The sequence below is a fragment of the Eutrigla gurnardus genome (assembly GCF_963514095.1).
Source record: "Eutrigla gurnardus genome assembly, chromosome: 1".
Taxonomy (NCBI): domain Eukaryota; kingdom Metazoa; phylum Chordata; class Actinopteri; order Perciformes; family Triglidae; genus Eutrigla; species Eutrigla gurnardus.
In genome coordinates, this window is record NC_139915.1 from 22323126 (window position 1) to 22345708 (window position 22583).

General features: G+C 40.1%; 1 protein-coding gene across 2 annotated transcripts; it reads left to right on the forward strand.

Annotated features, from left to right (window-relative positions):
* The first annotated feature begins 6224 nt into the window (after positions 1–6224).
* LOC311017662 (AN1-type zinc finger protein 3 homolog) lies at positions 6225–21061 on the forward strand. 2 transcript variants are annotated; one of them, XM_084016155.1, is made up of 6 exons: positions 6225–6567; positions 12551–12591; positions 12985–13173; positions 14322–14387; positions 16239–16445; positions 19015–21061. In XM_084016155.1, the coding sequence occupies exons 1-6, from the start codon at positions 6485–6487 to the stop codon at positions 19167–19169; spliced, it is 741 nt and encodes a 246-aa protein (XP_083872281.1). In that variant the 5' UTR covers positions 6225–6484; the 3' UTR covers positions 19170–21061. The 2 variants fall into 2 exon arrangements, with proteins under 2 accessions (XP_083872281.1, XP_083872282.1); XM_084016156.1 differs by having other exon boundaries at positions 14325–14387.
* Positions 21062–22583: the final 1522 nt, after the last annotated feature.

Sequence of the window (22583 nt, forward strand, 5' to 3'; positions counted from 1 at the left end):
AAGTAGAAAAGAATAATGAAATCAACTCAGTTACACAGCAACATTCATCTAAAGTTTGTCAACGGTCAACATTGGGCATCATGCATTGGTCCTCCCAGACCAAGTGAGGCTGCAGCAGTGTTGAAGGTGTGCTTTATTGCTCATGATTTCTACATTTTATTTCAGTTCATTTCTGTCACAAAACTCCTAGTCTTGCTTTATTTCATTGTTTTTTTTTTTTTTTTTTTAACATTCATTAATTTGGAAATTTGGCACCACAAGCTGCCTTCTGTTTCTCTGTCAAACACACAAAACACAGTTGCTCATCAACCTTAAAAATAAAGATTTTGTTGCCACATGTTTCATTTCCAGGTATGGAAGGGTTGTGCCCAAGGCGTTGGGAAACTGCTGCTGATAAATTGTTAATGCAATGAGTTAACCTCTGTTTTCTCACAAACTCTGTAGCGTACAAGGGTTTTTATAATAAAATGACATCCACAATGACTCCTACACCAGAGACAATTCATTGAAGAATTGCATAAACCTGAATATCAGGGTGACTTTTTTTCTGTCCACATCTCTTTCTCTTTTTGTACACATTCTGTCTTTTCTCACTGTCCATCTCTTTCACGGTCTTCCTCTCTCCCTGCCTTTGTCTCACTCATACCCGTCTCACTGTGCACTCACTCACACATTCTTCTCTCTCTCTCCTCTGTCTCTCTTTCTCCTGCCAGGAAATTCTCTATATTCTCTTTGATCTTCCTCCTCCTACCCTCTCCTTGCCCTGTTAAGGCTCATCGCTAACTTTAATTGAGCAACTTAGAGATCAGTGGATGCCATCGTGAACATTTGCTCTTAAGCTCTCTCTCTCTCTCTCTCTCTCTCTCTCTCTCTCTCTCTCTCTCTCTCTCTCTCTCTATATATATATATATATATATATATATATACTGTATATGTGTGTGTGTGTGTGCAAAATATATGATACGAGGAGAAGTATTTGCATGTTTGTGTTCATACGTCCCAAATTTGTATGCACATAATGCACGCCTGTGTTTGTGTGTGAAGAATGTCGGGGGTCGAGAGTGGAATCAAAATAAATATATTAAAAAAGCGGTGCTCGCTAATTGTGCTGCCGTGCATGCTCTGCTCTTCCACCCGCTGTCGTTTCTGGCTGTTTAGTGGCTCTTTGATCAGCAGCATAGTGAGATTGCAGGGAGGCTGGTTATGCTGGCTCCCCTGCCTGATGCATGGGTGGTTTCACATTCTGCACACAGTCAGAGGCTGGACGGTTGGGGTGTGTGTGTGTGTGTGTGTGTGTGTGTGTGTGTCTGTAAAAGACTGAAAGGGTGTCAGAAAAGGAGAGGAAAAGGTACATGGGCAGTAGTTGGTAAAGAAAGAAATGATGTGGTGAAAGAGAGGAAAGGAGAGACAATGAGAAAGAGAGGGCATTTTGACTTGAATAGAAGTGCAAACAGCCTTTTCTCACTGCCTGGCCTGCTCTGATGTGTATGCTGCATGTACTTCTAAATATTACCTGCAGCCACTGCTGCTTCACAGGCAACTTGTTATCTCTGAGCTCCTTGTCAAAGATGGTTTCCCTCATCTGTCAATGAGAATTTGTGCAGCTGAAAATGTCACATTGATAAAATAAAGCATTAGCACTTAGAGTCATTCGACCGAGTTCAATCAACACACAGCAAGTGCAATACATGACATTGCATTGCCGAGCGTTTTGCAAAAATGCAGCGAGAGGATTGAGGAGAGGGACTGAACTTGAATAGTAATTTAAAAGAAACTCAATTCTTCTTCCAGGTTTTCCCCCCTCAACTAACTAACTACATTATTTTGTTTAATATTAAATATATCCCTATCATTAAATATCGCTGTTAGATATACTCCATCCATCCATCCATCCATCCATCCATCCATCCATTGTCTACCGCTTATCCTGTATTCAGGGTCGGGGGGGCTGAACCAATCCCAGCTGTCATGGACGCCAGTCCATCGCAGGGCCAACATGTTGAGACAGACAACCATTCACACTCACATTCACACCTATGGGCAATTTAGAGTCATCAATGAACCTATCCCCATCCTGCATGTCTTCGGACTATATGGGAGGAAGCCGGAGCCAACCTGGAAAGAAACCACGCTTACACGGGGAGAACATGCAAACTCTACACAGAAGGAACCTGAGCTCAAACCGGGATTCGAACCCACAACCCTCTCACTGTGAGGCGACAGTGCTACTACACCACCGTGCAGCCCTGTTAGATATAGTGACGAATCAATATCCAATGTCTAAATAGCCCACTTATTCAAATCAATAATGCTGTTTCCACAGTTATCTGACTAAACTAGGTAATCCTGTTTTCTTAGAGTAAATCTACAAGCTGTGACATGTTGCCTGTCTACCAGCCAATAACAACCAGCCTGTCCTTGGGCTTGGCATTAAAAGATAAGAAATGCTTTCATTTATGGACGAATGTGTTCACATAGATTTCCCATACTATCCATCTATAGCTTGTTGTAGAGAGCTCGCCTCTCATATTAGCACCCATGAATCAACTCTCTTCATCGACATACAGAGTAATGTGAGCGCTGGATAATCAGCATGAACAGTGCAGGCTGTGATTTGTTGCTCTACCTATAAATAAAGGTATTATATTGGTTCCATTGGGGCAGAATGATGGAGTAACACCTTGGATGGAGATAAGACCATACTAGATTACCTAAAACAGAAATAAAAATGTTCTTGAAAACGACTACACCTCGTCATCTATAACATAAACGCTGCTAAGTAACCTTTCACCGATTATCCGAACGTCTGCTTCTTTGATGTGAGCCATGAAAAAAAATAAGAATTTGGGAGCTGTCCTTGTGACAGAAACGCTCTTTAAAGAACAGGCCTTCGTGGAGCAGTTGCTGTATCAAGGACATTTTTCTTTTTTCTTTTTACAGAGCTGTGGCACTGTCCCTCAGTGTGAGGAGCAAAGCCTGTAAAATATCATACTGTATGCCTCAGTGAATGAGAGAGGGGGTCAAGAGCCAATGTAAGCCATCATGCTGGATCTGAAATTAAATACAGGCTTCCACATATATTTCATAAGATACTCCACATGACAAGGGAGACTCAACATGTGATTAGCCTATTCCTGGTATCTTCAGTGAGCTGGATTTACTAACCCGTGTTTGATCCAGTGTCTAATTAATTCCTTAAGTTCTTATGTTTATAGCAGGGGAGGGGATGGAGGGTATATGGTATGTAAGGAGAGGGGATCTGTCTTTGAAGTTGTGTTCTGCAAATCTCTGGAGGAAAACCAAGCCTGAGGCTGGACTCAGGCTGTAGGGAGAGAAGCAACAACCACTTTTCCACTACGGGGGCCAAAAACTGGGGCCTACCGTTGCCATGTTTAAAAAAAAACAAAAAAAAAACTGAATTACCATAATTTGTTTATTTGAAACAGAATCCCATCGGAAATACAAAGTGTTAAGGCCGCAAAAGGTCAACAGAGAAAAGTTTGCTTTGATTGATACGGAGAGGCAAATAACTTGTCTGGCCCTCCACTGGTATATGGGCTCTTAGCAACACTGAAAAACGAAATTCTGCAATCCTCTGCGGTATACCCCTCCCTGTGCCCAACTAGCTAATGAACTATCAGCTATCTATCTTCATTCCTCCCAGGACCCACTTGTCCTTTCCTGCAGACTGAAGCTACTTCTTGGCAGGTCTCGCTGAAGGGAATCCAAACCTCCTGGCTCTCAAGTAAAACGTTGCATTCTTCTGAAAGTCATTTTGAGGTGAAAAACAGAATTAATTGATGCTCCTCCTGTTTTCGCAGACAGCATTATAAATATTTGCGAACATAAAACATGAAACGCATGTGTCTATTGATGACCTGAAATAAGTAACCTTTAACCAGTTTTGGTTAACTTGAACAAGCCTGCAAGTGGAAATGAGTGAAAAATTATAGACCCATATCACATTAACATTATTGTGGTGGGTTTACATTGGAGCCAACATTAGCACAGAGGTTAACACGCCTGTAAAAATTTGTTATGATGACAACTAGCAGGGAATTTGACTTCAAAACAGAAAGAAAACACAAGTGTATTACTACAAATAATAATGTCTCAGTTCTGTTTAAGTATTAGTAAGCCTTGTCAGTGAGACAAGATTGTGTAATGTCATTGAGATTTAATTGCGCAACGTTGTGATGTTACAGAGATCTTCGTAGTAATTGCATTGCGAGGCAACAACTCGTGTCCTTGTTTACTTCCCGTCAGCATATGCCATTCAGATACACTGCAACAGGAAATAATCCAGGACACATTTGGAACCTTTATGTTTACCACATACAGATCAATTTTACACAAGAATATATTTAATATAACTTTGAACAAATTGATGTAATATATATCATGAATCATAAATTGCAAAAAAAAATAATTCACAATTGAGACAAAGTCATGACCAAAATGTTGAGGTCTCAAAATTGATCTTGAGTACTACAGCTCTGCCTATACCCAATGAGCCAAAATGTGAGAGGACTTATAGATGTTGCATGTTAGCATATTGATATTTTGCGTGTAAGCAGGCTGTCAACACAGTACAGCAAAGGCTGAGAGTAATTTGATCCTTAGATTTAGATGTATCGTGCCATGAACTGTGTTGCACAAGAGCTCGAGTATCACCTGCTGATGGTGGTGCATAATTACATTACAGGGGTCACCGGTACTTATTGGCATTCATCCTCATAACATTGGCTGAATAGCCAAATTTCAAGGCCATTCATGTAATACTTAAGTTAATTTACACTGCAGTGTAATAAAGTGGGAGACAAACAGAGTAAAGGACATCTTGAATGACCCGCCGACATTGCCATCCCGATGACAAGGATAAAAAGTGGTTAAGCAATCTTTTAAGATTTGGGTAATAGTAATTAAGATGAAAAGAACATGTGATTAACCACTTGCAGTAGTAGTCCCTCTTCAAGGCATGCTATTTTGTGAAGGTATAGTGCTTAGGATGAATAAAATGAAGTTACCATAGTTGATGACTTTACAATCAACACTGCTGCCAGTAGACTGCACACACCAAAACAGACACTTCACTCATGAACAGTATAATAAATTTAATATCTTAATAATAATTTTATAAGATAATTTTATCTTAAACATGTTAGATCCATCCAATATTTAGTCATGCTCAATATTGATGTTGTTTATGAGAGTTAAGTTCATTTAATTTTGTCATTTTGTTTTGTTTTATACTCATTTGTTCCATGTTTGAAATAAATAAAAACAAAGTGAAATAAAATGGTTGTCCCTTTCCACTCATGTTCATCAACAAGAAATCCAATTAGTGTGTAACTGCATGCAAATAATCGTTAAAACTATGGAAGATAGGCATCTCAGCAACTTTGACTCTCTGTCAGTGTGTGCATCACTTTTTTTACTGTCTGCTGGAAACAGTTTCTGTTGTGTTTTGAACTTCTTGCAGTGCTTTTTTATCTGATTGATGTTTTGGTGTGTTGTTGAGTTGCTGTTTTAGTGTATTGTCAAATTGATGTTTTCGAAGGTTTTCTAAATGCCATGCATGTGTGATGTTTGGTGAAGAACTTTTTTCATTTTAATCAGCTTTCTTATTTTGCAGTGTGTTGAGCTCTCAGGGCCAGCATACTTTTATATTGTGACAAGTCAAAATTATGATATTTTGTACAACAAAGGATTATTTTCAGCCTATTGAAAACTTGTTGATAGGTAAACTCCATCAGCCTGCATACAAAGAAAGGACATGCAGGTAGATTGCATATTTTCACTATAATTATGCTTTTAGGAAGCAGAGGGGGACAATGTTTTTTTAAGACTTCACTTGTTTCAAAGCACCATTACTGTGACAAATGAAGGAAATAAAGACTGAATTTAATCTTTCCCTACTTAAAATGCCTGAAAATGCCTGAAATAGCACTGAATACTGTACTATGGTATTAAGGGGGCTTTCTAGTTGTAGGAAGACAGTTTACATGGATCATACCATGTTGTCTCAACTACTGCTCAAAATCAAACCTTTAAAATGTACAATTAACCGAAGTTCAGCTGGTATTTTCGAATGTATATTAACTAAAACACCAAACCTATATTATGTTGTAACTTTTTGTCACATCGGTTTAACGTTTGACTGTCTAGTTACCTGCACACCTCCCCTCTGTGGCAGTGGTTCGCTCCTCACTCCAGCTGATCGACCCAGGATCGCTCTGCTAGTCGTTGAGGCTGTGACGGCTCTAGTGTTTCAACGTCGATTTAAACTGTTTTAATTTTTCAGGGAGTCAGTGGCCGCTCGTGTCGGCAAATTGTTCCTCGTCTGGTGAAACGCTGAAGGATAATCTCACCGGGGCATTGACTCTGTACTTGTCGAAGCCGGGGAATCTGAACGCAAATACGAGGCCCTCACTCCATCCCCGGATTCACCTGCTACGCGGAGAGCCTCACACGGAAGACCGACATGGGGGACACGGGGAGCGAGGGCAGCAAGCCTCCCAGTAACGTTAACGTTGTGCCCCCGCGCTGCCCCTGTGGTTTCTGGGGGTAAGGCGAAACACCTCTCAAATGTCTTGCTTTTTAGATGCTATCTTTCTCTGTCAACGGCTAGCAGAGTTGCTAGCCACTAGCGTTAGCAGCTCAAACAGGGATGAGCTGCTTTTCTTATTACCCCCCTCCCCATTGTTTTGTAGCATTAGCCGCTAGCTAACACCAGCTGGCCTCGGTAACCTTCTCCTGGAGAGCTAGGGAACATGGTAAGGGCGTGGGATAAGCCCAGGTAACGTGACAGGTGTGACAGCACTAATAAACTGGCTAGTAAGTATTCAGTTACTAATTGGAGCAGTTGGTGGGAGATACCACCCAGGGCAGTTGGTAACCATGCACTGAACCTGGGTGGAAACTAGGCACTGATAGTATCAGTTTTATAGCTAGAAAAAAAGCAGGATATATGCTAATATACTGACACACAAATGCACACATTGACACTGTATGTTTGTTTTAGTTTTCCTGAGCACATGGACACATTAACTTTGCCCAACTCAACAAAGTCATATGAACCCATGATACCGTAAGGTTTTGTGACATTGAAAACACACACACACACACACACACCCATGTGTATATGTATCTGTATATGTGTGTATATATATATATATATATATACCTACATACACACATATACATATACATACATACATACACACATATACATACATACATACATACATACGTACAACAAATGTGATTGTCTGTAACTGTTATATGTTGTACTGCTGTCTTGGCCAGGACACTTGTGTAAAGGAGATTTTTAATCTCAATGATTCTTTTCCTGGTAAATAAAAAATAAAGAAAAAAGTGAATTACATTTGTTTTTACAACCTTCAATGTTCAGTCAACCATAATATTATTCATAAGCTACAGGAGCTGCCCTAGTGTACTACCTAGTTCACAATTAGCATATTTAAGAAGCAATTTGTTTTGAGGTGACGGCTCACCCCCTGACTGGTTGGATAAGCATGGAAATTATGTGAAACAAAAAGTATTGCAATGTTGGTCACCAGATATCAGTATCAGAGAAAGTATTTGTGATGACCTACCTGATCAGACTTCATTAGGTTCCAAATATTTGTTTCCCAAAGTTATCTCTGCATCTTGTTCCAGTATCAACAACTAAGCATTAAAGGTTCCACATTTGATACAATATATTATATTTTCTGCATCTGCATTTCCTTTACGTTTACAACAGACTGCTTTAACACTGTATGCCCTGATTTTGCAACTCTTTTGAGCAAATCAACAATTACTCTTAATAATAATAATCACTCTTCTGTGATATTAAACTGAATATATTTAGGTTTTGAGCTGTTGGCTGGACAAAATAAGATATTTGATAGGAATAGGAATGTTTCTCAATTTTCTGACATATTATAGATGAGACAAGTCAATCAATCAATCAATCAAATAAATTATCCACAGACTGATAATGAAAATGATTACCTTAGTTGCTACCTTACTTAAGAGCATATGAAGGCCAAGCTGAGCCTGCTCCTTTAACACTCATGAGGCAGTCCTGGAGCCCCTGTCAACATGTATAGTCAAATATTTTCAGAGTTTATAATCAGCACTGACACTGGAAACCTGGGCATTGTTTGAAGACAAAGTTTGTTCAGTGCCTGTTTTGTTGTTTCCCTTCACTAAAAGGACAATTGCCAAACAGTATACCAGGCAAAAATAACCTGCCCATGCACATGTTGATACTTCTTTTAAAGGGGATACATTTACCACAAATTTATGACAAGCTGAACACATAATACATATGATGGGGTCATCATTAGATATTTTCAGACTTTATTAGTTGACAGGATGTCTTATGACACTGAGAAAAGTGTCCTCCAAATCTGGGCAAACAAAAGATGGATGTCTCGGCAGTATTGGGAGGGGCCTTTGAAATGGGGCAGGCCTTGTTGCCTGGTTATGATGGATTTGGTCTAGAACTCCAACCCCTGAATTAGATTCTCCTCCTTTTTATAAGCGTCGTTGTGAAAAGCGCACAGGTCCTCGGCTCACTCATAGGAGAGGAGGACCATTACACAATGTCACTGGGTTTGGGATGGAAAAGATGGGAAGTGGTTGGAATCACCTGAGTTGTTGTGTATGCTCCAGACCTGTCAGCATGATGTATGACAACATTTGAAACACAATTCCTTCAGGTTGTTTTATAGCATCGGGGCACTTGCTTGTCTCTTCTGTACTTTTTGACTTCCACATGTCACTTCCTGCCTCAAACTTGTTTGGAGAGGTAAATTCAGGTGCACCATGTATGGTGGTGATTGGTGCTCTGTGGTACATAAACTGTAAATACATCTGACATCTGACATTTCTTCTTCCTTTTTTTTTTTTTTTTCTCCCTGAGAGCAGAATGTGTCTCAAAGCAATCTTGGACACAGAAGGCAAAGGAAGAAGCAGAAAGCAAATGTTTATTTGACCATTTTGCTCTTTTCTCTGAAAGGGCATCAAAGGAGTTCTCTGGGTCTGTTAATGATGAACTTGCTGCAGAGTGCTTTAGTAAAATCCCAATTCAGATTGTAGCATAATTTTGGCAGAGCTGTACTTGACTGTACCAGAGTAGAGCAAGGTTGCTGAATGACTTTAGGTTGCCTGATTTGGTAAACAAAGATCTTTATTTGCAGACAGGATGAACCTGAACTCATCTGGATTTAGAATTCACAAATATGTCATATGAAAGCCTATTAGGAGCTGCTTGTGCAAGTTTCACGTTGTCAGTTGTTGTACATTTTTTTTACTTGCAGGCGTGGTTTGTTTGTGTTGGTCTCTGTTAGTTTTGTGCATGGTTCTGTGTGCATCTTAACAAGGACTTGTCTCACATAGTAAATTGAACATAATCCTGCATGTCTGTCATATGCCAAAACTATATTTAAAAAAAAAAACATATTGAAAGACACAGCATCTTTTTATTGCTATTGTGCTGTTAATTACTCTAAAAGGCTCCTCGTGGAGCCTTCATTTAGTCGTACAAATGTCTAATAGATTAGACATTGTAAAGGTCACACACACATAGGGATGTAGTTTGATTCTACAAATTTAACAAATAAATGTTCATTCAAGAGAAAACACAGTGTCACAGTGACACACTTCTGACAAAGCAAATGTTCTCTTCTGATACATGTACAGTTTTCTGGAAATTCAATTGAGAAATAGATTATATTTACAATAACCAAATTGGAGTGGCAAATGCAAAAAACAAAATGCAGAAGGCAATTCTTTTTTATTGTGCATAATCTAACTGCGAAATCTAAGATGTAAACAGTAGCCAGGAGGCGGAGCTCTGAATCCACTGACAACGACTTGCGCGCTATAGTACATATTCCAGGCCCTTATGTGGCGTTGTTTCCGCTTCAAAAATACACCAAAAACGCAGAAGAAAAGACGGAGCTTGACCGGATGTTTGCCGTTGCTATGGCAACACGTGAAAGCTACGGCTACTATCCACCCGGTCAATAAATATCCATAAGATGACAAATTGGCCCGTATAAATAAAACCAACAATAAGCATCAACAGCCGTCACCCTTTTCAGGGCCCGAAAACGCTGGATCCATATGGACGGCCGGCCGAAATGCACAAGACTTGTGCGTTTACCCACAAAAAAACGCTTCCGTGTGGACAGCCTCTAACAGTAGTTCCATAATTAATTTGCGTGCCAGTTTTGTTTATTTTTATACCGTATATTCTCCGTGCCACCGAACCGTGACCCCCGTACCGTTTCGGTTCAATATATCGGTTATATATATATATATATATATATATATATATATATATATATATACCGGTATATATATATTTACATCATGTGCTGTGTGGGATACATGAGAAATACATTAATTTCTAAAATCCATACTAATGCACTATAAACCCATTGTAATGAAAAGATGTGTAGGCCTACTGCTGATGAGTAATGAAGATTGCTTTTGCCAAAGATATAGAGAATTGCTGGAATAATGAGGCAATTGCGTTATTAATTAGTTCATTAATTTTCCCTATATTGCTGTTCATTCCCAATTTTTGGTAGATTAACAAAAGTATTGAGTGCATGCACTTTCTACATAAAGGGCCCATCAGAAAAGCAAAACTTCTGGATGTGTTCCAGGTGAAAGTGTATATTTGTAACTTAACACAAAACACAAATGAGCCTGTCTCTGTCACTATTTTATTCCCCATATACACTGTTGTCTTATTACTGATTCCACCATGTATGCAAGCAACAAAATGTACTCACTATTAACAGACTAGTGTCGATATTTATGAAGTTATTTTGTACTTAACTGCTATTGTGAGCAGTATTGTATTGAACTTATTTCCCTCAAAACATGTATCACCCATCCAAGCCTTTGCTCCTTTGTGTCACTCAAACTGCATCACCAAGGCAACCGAGCACATCTTCCTGTCTGCTCCAATTAGATATTCTCATTAGTAACAGCAGTGGGCCAACTATGTTGTCTGTTCAAACTCCACTCAGCCTAACAAGCATGCAGCACTTTCTTTCCTGCATGCTTTTTTCTCTGCCTTTCTCTCCCCTTTTAGTTCCTTAATTAATCTGTGAGTTGATTACCTCTGATTTCTCAGGCTGACAACAGGATGTGACTTGTTGTTTACCCAGTACCAGCTTCATCCCTGCTTGTGTTGAGGTTTCTCCTCTTTCCTTGCTTCCTCCTTTCTCTTTTATACCCAAGACTGCACACCAGCAGGCTGATAGACAGCCCTCGGGTTTCCTGCAGCTGACCCTACATTTAGAAATGAGGACGAAGGTGTGCAACCAAGCACCCCAAAATAAATAGAATGTGACTGATAGCAGCGACCGTCACGCTCAATGCGCAGACAGTAAGGACGAGCGCCCGGAGAGGAAATGAGAGGATCCCTCTACGAGGAAAGCTAGAGCCATCTGTTGTGATAGAGTTGTGCCACTGAAATCAGCGAAGCTTCAGTGATCACCGCCGTAACAACAGCTATTTTATATCCGTATCCATGATTAGCAAGTATGTTTAGAGTTTAGAGCTTTTGGGGATGGTAAAAAGGGCTGGGTAGTGAGGTTTGGGATGTTCATTCGTGCCTCTTGCTCACCTTCATTAGACCAGTTGACTGGTTGTTTATTGGAAATTGATTGCTTGCTTGCCAAATAGTTCCACATTACTAACATTTTCCCGCTGCTTCTATTGTTCAGAATCAGGGTTTATCTGTCAGAAGCAACTGAGTATTCTTCTTAACACATTTTGACCATGTTTACTGTTTAATAACTATTTATATTTATGTTTTATGTTTTACATTCACTACTTTGATAACTCTATAATAGGTTAAAATCAAATTACTGACAGATCCATGTAAAATTATACAAAAGAATATATGAAATGCAAACTATAAATCAATAGAATGTTTTGATGTAATAGAAACTTTTAATTTGTGAGCTTGTTTGCGGGAACAATCATCAGACTCATCTGATTTAATGTTAAAATTGAAAAAAATTGATGCTTAAATAACTGTTAACTGTCTACAAAGTGGACACCCGGGTAATAGTGTTAAACAACTATACAACTTTTAATTTGCACTCAGAATTGTTATATTTAATATTCCTGTGTGGGTTGCAAGATGTACAGAAATAGATCCAAAGAAAAGTCACACCTCAGTTGATGTAGTCAGCTAGTCTGCGTAGACATTGACAGCCTCATAAATTGCATGGCAGCTTTGGATTCAGTGAATAATTTAATGCAGTAGTCTGGATCACACTCTTCATCTTGAATGTTTCCTTACCAGGATCCCAAATGAGAAATAATGTCCCAGCCTGGGACTCGGCGATCATGGAAACATGTTGCTACTCTTGCTGCGTGGCTACCCACCAGCAAAGACATATGCATTATTTTTTTTTAACTTTTTTGCATCCCTCTCTACTTTCTTTGCAATTGTTATACTAGCTATTTGGTGAACAATTTTGCATTATCTCTCTGCCCTTTTCTGCAGGTCGAGTAAAAATATGAATCTCTGCTCAAAATGTTTTGCAGGTAAGTTCTTGTTCTTTTGTGTGCTTGTTTGCTCGACTGATTTTGTGTCTAACCTACCCTATGTATGGGGAGGAGGGTTAAAAACTGTCTATTTCTGTAGGTGTTCTGGAAAAGTTCTGACCTGACAAAAAGTATGAGGAAGAAAGTAGTGTCATCCCCCCCCCCCCCCCCCCCCCCATTTCTTAATTAAATACGTGTGTTGCTTTTGCTCAAATCAGAATATTTTGTCTCCTCTCACTCAGTTCACTATAGATCAGGACATATAGAAAAAGCAGAAAACAGATTTAAATTAGTTAAGTTGAAGATAATGATGCGATACCCCAGCTGATAGATGCATTTAAACATTGTTTCACAGATGCACACAATGTCTCACCATTTTACTTTTTTTCACAGACATTCAGGAGAAACAGCCAGACGATGATTGTGCCCCAAAGGCCCCTTCAAGCTCCAGCAGCAGCCAAGGAGACATCTTCTGTAATGAAACAAACAGCAGCATTAGTCAGTCACTGATGTCGATGCCTAACACATCAGAAGACCCTTCGCCAGGAGAGGCGGGAGCAGTGTCCATACCCGCTCAGGATGGTAAGACAGCATCTATTGCTGAGAGACTAAATGTTATCAGGTTTTCTTTTGATGACTTCATTCTTGCTCTTTTACTTGAAACCTACGGAGCACTCACACTGTGTAGAACTTGCAATGTGGTCACGTTTTTTGTAATGTTTACCATATAAGTTGAGGTAATGTATGCCTAATGTGCTCCAAACTTAGAAGTGTTTTAATGCACATCATCTCTCATGTTAGTGGTCAAAACCAAAGTTTTATAGCTTTTAGTCCCAGGCATCTTTTTGCTACTAGCTTCTTCCAGCTGCAGCGCCCCTGCCTTGGCTATATTCGTCCGCACGGCACAGCTAGAGAGAGTGATAGCAAAGGGTATCCATTCAGAAGTGAAGGTTTTAAGAGGACGCCTGCAATTGCCTCTTCATCGGTCATTGCTACACAGTGACAAGGTTATGTGTTGAGGCCACGCCAGGACAGGACATTAAAGTGGCCACCAAATGGATGTGTGGAACTTGTGAAAACGTGCCCACACTAAACTTGTCCTCTGTTAAAACAGGATGTTTTTGTACAATACACTAGTAAATGATAATTGATGATTCTGCTAATTCACAAATTTCATTCATGTCTAATCATTCATGCACCATCAATAAGGTAATAATTCCACACAAATCCAACAGATATACGTTTAGTAAATAATAATAATAATTCACAGTCACAGTGTGTTTTTTTGTTTCTTTCCCTTATTGAGAACGACACCACAGCATTCAGGAGAAGACTCCAACAGCTTCTGTCCTCAGACTGTCATGAATATAAACAGTGTTCCCTTAAGGGCAGCCTAACACGTCACCTAATCTGACATTCATCTATAGTTGACCCTTTTTTGTATGATTGTTTGGCTTCTATATTTGGTTGTAGTGTTTCTATAGCATGTCCGTGTGAAAGTGTGAATGTCAGGACTTTTATACCGTCTGCAATTCTGTTTTAAGATGACTTATTGTTGAATTATTCATTGATCGGTTCTAAATCAATATAGCCTGGAGAAAACAGATTTGGTTTTATATTTAAATGATACTTTCTTACCAGAAACTAATGTCATTTCTTTTCTTCCATTTTTCCTTTCTCATCTCTCATCTCCCCTTTTCTCTTCCATTTTCTCATTGTATCTCTTTCAGAAGTATCCAGCACAGACACAGTCTTCAGTTCACTCTCCACTCCCACAAAACGCTCCTTTGAGTCAGGTACGCCTCAGCTCTACCATTACAACGGCCATTATTGTGTTGTGCACTGTGTGCTTGTCATGCCCACTTAAGGTATTGGAGCGGGGGATCCATTAGCATAAATGGTATTGGATTGATCTAAAATAGCCGAGTTTATTGTACTTGGTGGAAACAGCAGAGAGAAGGATATTGGAGATGCATGTGAAAAGATGCAAGTGATCAAGCACCTTCTAGCCCAGGGTTAATATTGGCTACGAATGGAGAAAAAAAACATAAATATATATAAACCCATCACCCTTTATCCTGTTCAGAGAGAACATACCCGCTAACAAGGGCAGGACATGCAAACTGGACACAGTGTGCTTGGACTGATTTAGACCAGAGCATTAATTGGTAGAATTGATTCAAATAAGTTCAAGTAAATTTTCCTTTATTGTGATTTCACTCTTGGGTGACTCAACCTGCTGGACTCGCACATATTAAAAACTCACACATGACTTGAGACAACTGCAGAGCAGGCGAGGCTCAGCAATCGTGTGTGAACATGATCCCTCGTCTAATGCAGCAGGATCATGTGAGCACACACATGCACACGGAGCGTGTGTTTAAACCTTGTGATGTGGCTCCGTCGATGTTTCACGTTTACAGTCTCTCAAAATGTATTTTAGTTTAAAGCCTGGATACACTTATTTTTGCAGCCTATGACACTCTTAAATCAGTTCACAGTTGAAGTTCATATCTTTCCTTTTCTTTTCTTTTTTAACAAAAAGCCGTTGACATTTCTGCCGGTGTAAATTGGCCACAGAGATTTACCCGGATAACAAAAGGCTGGCACGACATGTGCAGACACACATGCTCTCACACATATCGGGATCGATGGGGCAGGCTAGGGGGATCTGGCCGCTCAGCTTGGCCTAGTTCTCAGAGATTTATTGAGTGCTGATCAGCATTCGGCCGGGCCAGGGAAAAAGTCTGCAGGATTGATGAGAAAAGCTGAGTTGAAATTCTAGCCGACCAGTGGAACTGGCTCACCCTGTCTCAGGTGCTGGGTGGAATGTGATCTAATGCAGGAGAATCATTAATCTCCGAAGCAACTTTTCACTTACCACAAAGAGGTGTGCCATCATTTGTTCTCTCCCAGTTTATATTAAATCAAACTAAAGTTGTAATGAAGCTTATTATTGGAGTTTTTCTCTTAACATTCTAGTCAAAGCTGTTGTCCTAGTTTTTATTACTATTTAAAACCATATCTTGTAGGTTGATTAACCTTTGCATGCTTTTGTATTTGGAAAACAGAACTGATTTGGATATTTCAATTAACACTGCCACATGATAATGCTGGAATGACATAAAATATAATGATTTCGCTGACATGATCACAATAATTCACAGTTGTGCAATGGACGTTCTGCCTCAGATAAATATTTGGAGTTGCCCTCATTACCCATCGTTGATGAATAGAGTATAAACAGATGGGATGGAGATATGTAATTGCATTCTTTAGCCCAATAGAAGTGGAATCAAGATAGGCACGCAGTTGGTGGAGTGGTTAGAGCGCATGCCATGTACGAATGTACATACGCAGCAGACCCTGGAGGTCCTTTCCTGCATGTCACACTCCCCTCTCTCTCCTATGTTTCCTATCAGTCCACTGCCAATAAAGGCGTCTATGCCTAAAAAAAAAATGGAATCAAGAGGTCTAATACCAAATGTTTGCATTTTGTTGTAAACCTCCAGCTTAGCATCAACCGTACATCCAGGAACTCCTACTATACATTTTCTTTCTTTTGTGACAAATCCAAGCACAGCAGAGCGCTTGCAGCTAAGTATTTCTTTCTTTCCCTCTTTCTTTTTGCTGATATGTGTCTCCAGCCTTGGAGTCAGAAAGTGACGTTTCACCCGAAAAGCGATCAAGAGTGGGTGACGTGCCAGAGGGTGAGGAGTCTTCATCGTCATCTTTGTCTGCATCATCATCATCCTCATCTCGCAGTGGCTCTAAACAGCGGAACCGCAAACGTTGCCATCGCTGCCAAACCAAACTGGAGCTGGTTCAGCAAGAGCTGGGTTCTTGTCGCTGTGGTACGATTATACAACTCTACACACATAAACATACATTAGAAGACATGTTTTAACCCATGACCAGATACATGCTAATAGCAGGTTGCACCCTCAGGGTCTGAAAAATGTTTGTGAAGTTGATTAAACTTGCATTCTTTCTAATGGCCAGCAGGGGGATAAATTGCTTGTATTCATCTTGTAACTTCCTTCCAAGTTAATTGTAACATTTTAGTTGCTAAAAGATGTCTCATTCAGCATTCGGTTGTACTTAGCTCCCCCCTCTTGTGTCACTTCCGGCCAAAATGGTGAACTCGAGGTTTCAAAACCGTAGTCCAAAAACCAATGGGTGATGTCACAGTGCCCCACGTTTTAAATAATGTCAATAGCTAATACATGTGCATGCACAGGCACATATGCAGGCTCCTGCATGTAAATGAGGTAGAAATTACTTTTTCAATGGGTAATATTGGACTCCTAGATAAATAAAAATAGGTTGGTCAAATTGGCAGTGAAATGCATCTACTACCTGAGCATGTGTTTGTGTGTTGACGGAAATGTCGATGACCAGAGTGCCTTTTCTAGCCTTGGGGGACCATTACAGAAAGCCTGAATGTTTCACATTGCACATAAAGCATAAGCCAATTACCGTGAACACTAATGCAGTTTAAAGCAATCCTTGGCTTGCTAATCAACTTGTTTGCATACAAATTAATGTACTTAAAAAGTCACAGGTCTTCGCTGCTAAAAGACCATCTGCTTAAACCCACGGCATAATTTCTAAATTGGAAATTGACTTGCCTTTTATTCCACCAGGCGCTGCTTAATGCACGGCCTATCCATCGTTGATAGTCCAGTGCTTACTATGAAAACATGCTTTTTACAGACTGAAGGGGGAAATGGCAACAATTATAGTGATTTCTTACTGCTGCTGTAATTGCAGATTACTTTGCTAATGGTTCCGCAGAATGTTTCACAATGTAAGCCAAGAAGGTCTGATAATGAGTTGAAAGCACAAACGCTTTTCAGATACTAAAAGGGGAAGAATATAAAGCTCCGGCGGAGGATCAGATCCAACGTCGTCACAATCTGTAGACTTCTGCTGTTTCACAGTGGCTATAATATTCATCCGACTAGGTGTTAGTATAACACACAATAACTTAAAAAGATGATTAGATCATACAGGTTCTCTGAGATCCAATAGAAACAGGATCTTATCCCGACTGCACATTCCCTTGTCTTTCACTTTGCAAGCCATGGTTCTAAAATTAGAAAAACACACTAATACCTTTTCCATAACCAGTAATCTTTGTTACTGATATACATGTGAAAATAAACGGTGGTATTCTGAATTTGCTGTAGATTGAATAAAAAATAATTCACAAAATTAGCCTTAATTTATGTCTTTATTATAATGGTTATGTTTAAACGATTATGCACTGTGTGTCCATGTACGTGTGTGTGCATGCATTGTTCAGCTAGTCCCATGAAATTGCTTTTTAGCATTTTTACCTTAGGTAGAATAAATATTTAAGTCAGCTTGGATTTTATGCAATAAAAAGGTATTGAACACACATGGATTTTAGTACCCAAAAGCATTCTGAAATCTGAAAATTTCCTCCCAGCTCATTGATGTTTTAAAACTCAGTTTAGTTAGAAACATGAGCAGTGAGCTTGGTGGAAAACGTTTGATATGGGGGTTCTAATGGTGGGATACAAACCTCCAATCCGATATCCCAAACAAAAACAAAATCGTTGCAGCCCACAGATTATTTTCAGGCAGCTAAAAATGAATTTCCGGAGTCATCATTTGTATTTGAGTTTGTTTTGCCTGTTAAATAGATGAAGCATTTAATATCTTGCATTGGACCTTATGCTTGTACTATGTCATCAAGGCATTTTTCTGTCCTTTCATTGCAGTAAACAACTGGAAGTAGCTTTGATTGCCACTGTTGCCCCCCCCAGTGTCTATCCCATTTTAAAAACCTCAAATGTTCCTCAATTTCGTTCCCTTCCACTCACCCCATTCTTATGCGTTCTTAATGGTATAGGTTTTAATTGCATAGCAACCAGCTGTCAAACTGGGGTTTTAATCACCACTCATTGAATGCCAGCAGTGTTATTATGTGTATTAATGAATTAATTTAAGACGCTGAGAGCTAACGAGCTTCTCTGAGCTTAACGAGCCTCCTACAGAGGCAGGGCCTTTTGTTGAGAGTGCTACAGTAGAGGCAGAGAGTCAATGAGAGAGATGAGGGTTGTCTGCCTTTGTTGAATGGAGTCAAACGAGAAAGCAATCAGCTACAATGTCTTTACTGGTAACAAGACCTTTAACTGCAAAGCAGTAAATATTATCTCCCTCTGGCCATTTAAATTATGTGTTTATCAACCTGTATTGGCATCTACAGTGTTGCTTTTTTTCCCTTTTTGTATAAATTGTATAGAAATGCATGTTTAATGTGCTGCTTGAATATTGTCCTGTGTCCTTTTTGTATTCTGCATAAGCCACAGTCATATTTGCATATTTGCTGAATTCTGCAAATTAACCACTCTAAACCTCTCATACACCCATACCCGCGACCCCACCCTCCAGGTTATGTCTTCTGTATGCTCCATCGGCTCCCAGAGCAACACGAGTGTCTGTTTGACCACCTGGGCCGCGGGCGCCAGGAGGCCGTCCTAAAGATGGTCAAGCTCGACCGCAAGGTGGGCCGCTCATGCCAGCGCATCGGAGAAGAGTGCTCCTGAGCGTCCGTTTCCCTCCGAAGAACCTTGGTGTTCAGACGGTGTCTTAGCACAGGGATTTGATTTTTTATTTTTTTATTTGGTTTTCTTTTCATTTAGTTTTCAAGATTTTTGCAGCTTTTTTTGGATACAAACCTCCACCCTTTTCTTGAAATTATGCTTGCTCCTTTTAAATCCCGCTGTTGCCCGTATCCCTGTTGTTTTCTGCTTCTGTTGGCTTGATCATATCCCTGCTGCTAAGATGCCTTTTGGAACGAGCGTGAGCAGAAGAACGAATGGAAAAAGGATGACTAGAAGAAATACTATGCTTTATACAAATGTTTGTCCCAGAAGCCAGTTTCAGACTATACTCTTTACCTCAAAAAAGGAAAAAACAAAAACAAATAATGACGTGGAGGACAAGGGGGCAAATAGGACGGCTCCCCTTTGTGTACACTTTTGCAATGGCGCTGTTTATAGACTGTGCTCTTTACCTCAAAATCAGAGCTGCTTTGTACTCTGCGCCAAGCATGGACTTTGTGAAGCGAACCAAGCAAGCCAGTCTCAGTCGAAGTCAGTGTCTTACCCCCTGGCCGTCCACTACCCATAATCCTTTAGAAACACCTGTTAATCATCCACCTCAGGTTATCAGGATATCAAAGCCCAATCTTCATCCCTCGCCAACTCGCGTCTTTGCATCTCTTTTTCCTCTAGAGGAACACCTTTTTACTCCTTTGTTTATTGAAGGTGTTTCTGCTTTGTCGATGAGGCCATTGTGGACGATGAAACTGGGCTGATACTCTGAGTCCAAATTCCTAACTTGCAGTGTGAGCCGGACTCGAACGCATTTACACTGGCGGGACTGAGCTGGTCGTCCTTGGGATCGCAAGTCGATCTGTCTTCAATGTTGGGATGTGATTGATTAAAACTTCATTTTTTTGGTCTATTGTCTGTGTCTTCCCCTTTTCATCTCCTTATTTCCCCACAACCGTGTCCTCTCCTGTTTTCTGAACCTTGTGGATTATGTGTGCTGGATATGTTCAAACTTCAGGAAGACAACATTTACAGGGCACGACTTACATTAAAGAGTTATTCATGACTGCACCTGAAATGTCTGTTGCACACGTCTACACATCTCTATACTTTTTCAAACACACAGACGCACACTCTCTCTCACACCTTTGTGTTCTACGTGCTCAGCTTTTGTTCACATTGAGCACAAGCAGGAGCAGTTAAACACCGCCGCACACTTTGAGTTGGGTCTGAAGCCGAGATGGCAGAGCGCCACTCAGGTTCCTGTTATATGATGTGTGATGGTTGTTAAGAGTTCAGGTTTCGCATAATGTCTTAGGCCTTCATTTCAATTATCCATGTTTTAAAGGTCATTTGATACAAGACTATTCTTTGGTTTTCAGTACTTCAATGCCCCGTGTTTTCATTTCCAGCTAGCATGATGAGCTCACGTGAATTTTCCTCCTCCTGCTTTTCACTTTCCTTTTCTCATCTTTCACCTTATTGATTGCTCTATTTTTCTGTATTTCGCCCCGTCTGTCTCCCCCTCCCTCTCTCTTGCTGTAGAAGAGGGGAGGTGGAGGCTGGGGTGAGCAGCGTGCTGAAAGTTAAAATCAGCAAATAATCACTTTCCAAACATTTTCCTGGTGGACTATGGAAGGAATTAACAGAACATGCATAATGAATGAATATTCTGTATCTGAAAAAAACCTTATTTAACCCCTTTTTGCTTTTCACTTACACTTTAGTGGAGGGCTGCTTTTTTTTGGTTGTAATGTGGTTATAAAATGGGAAGATGAACCTTGCAAAAATTCTATAATTTCGTTTCCATTGTTTTACTTTATGCTTCCCCTTTCCAACTTTTTCTTTTACTGAAAAAGAATAAACTGGAATAGACAAAGTGTGATCATCTCCAGTGTGCTCATTGACGTGAAGGATGATAAGACGAGTGTTTGGGAGGAAGATGAGACTTTTATCTCTTTTGGGTCACTTTGCAAGAGGAGATTTGGGAGAGGGATGAGCCATATATACATTTTGTGTCTTTGTGGCGGGTGCGTGCATGAGTTAAGGTCAGTTAAGAGTTGACGCCTTCTTGCAACATGTTGCTGGCTCTGCCATGTCTTAACATCCTGCCATTTTTTTATAGTGATGTAAACGTCTATTTACTGCTCACAGAGTGTTGCTATAAACCTACTCTCATTTACTTAACAAGTCTGTTTGTGTGTGTGAACACGTGTGCTCGCTAATGGAGAATTTTAACTAAAGAGGCTTCTGATGGCAGCAATGAGCCTTGTGGGCTGGCTGCACTAATTAATGTTGTGAAAAAAAGAAAACATGTAGCCATGATCAAAAGGCATCTTCAAACATTGCAGTTGGCCGGCCGCCAGCCATGAGTGTAATCTCTCACCCTCCTCCTCCGAGCCAAAACTCAGGCAGCCGGCACCCGTAGTTGTTGTATGAGAAGTTTCTCCTTTGTCAAAACTTGGTTGAAACTTTGACAATGGTTGAAACAACCCTGCTGTGTTACAGACAGCATTTAGATCTCTTAAAACCCACCCTGTGTGTCCTTGCATAATTCTCATTTCACAGCCAGTGACAGTGTCAATTTTCAAGTTTCTCAGCCTTGGTGTTTGACAGTATCGTAGGAGATCTCCAAGACTGATAAACTGATATTTTCTTTGACATTTTCTTTTTGTACTCGAAATATATCATTTATATATGATCAATTTGGGGCTCCCTCTGTGTTTTTAACTGTACGTAAGCATGCAATATGTTGACATACAGTATAAAGTAACTATAAATGCTGAGATGTTTTTCTCACACATCTTTTAAGACCCCCTCTGCCTTGTTAGACCCCTCTCTGTGTTTTAGCTGTCCGTGTCTGTGGCTGACACACAGGCTGAAGTCGCACAGCAACAGCATCGGGTGGTAAGGAGGTGCGTGTTTGTTAGAGACTGTGTAGTGTGAGAACAAGATTTGGGGGATAAGATGTCGTGGCCAGTGATAAGTAATCTCCTTACAGCTCAATGAGGATGCCTGCCGATCGTACTGTCTTGATTTGTTCCCAGTCATACACCCCATCCTTGTATTGGACTTGCAAAACACTTTGTCTCTCTTTCTTTTCACTGTGCCTTCATATCTTGATTGTTGTGGAGGGGGGGAGGGGGGGTCATACATTAGTGGGAAAATGATCTCAGATATACAGGAAATGCAATGGAAGGTAACAATGTCCAAAGTAATTACAGGATCAGTTTCACTGTTTCATACTGTCATAGTCTATCTTCCAGGCAGGGCTTGTGTTACCCACTATAATCGTGTAGTTGCGTTTACGTTTTATCTAATTTGTTGAGCACTTGTCACTGTGAAAGCATGTCTGTCAATACATGTATTACGTACACTTAAGCCCGGATGATGTTTCTTCCTCAT

What these genes read in the sequence shown, in the direction of transcription:
- LOC311017662 (XM_084016155.1), top strand. Translation starts at nt 6,485, where the DNA reads ATGGGGGACACGGGGAGCGAGGGCAGCAAGCCTCCCAGTAACGTTAAC. An exon ending in CTGCTCAAAATGTTTTGCAG is followed by an intron (nt 12,592 to 12,984) that starts GTAAGTTCTTGT and finishes TTTTTTTCACAG; the next exon opens with ACATTCAGGAGAAACAGCCA. An exon ending in GTCCATACCCGCTCAGGATG is followed by an intron (nt 13,174 to 14,321) that starts GTAAGACAGCAT and finishes TATCTCTTTCAG; the next exon opens with AAGTATCCAGCACAGACACA.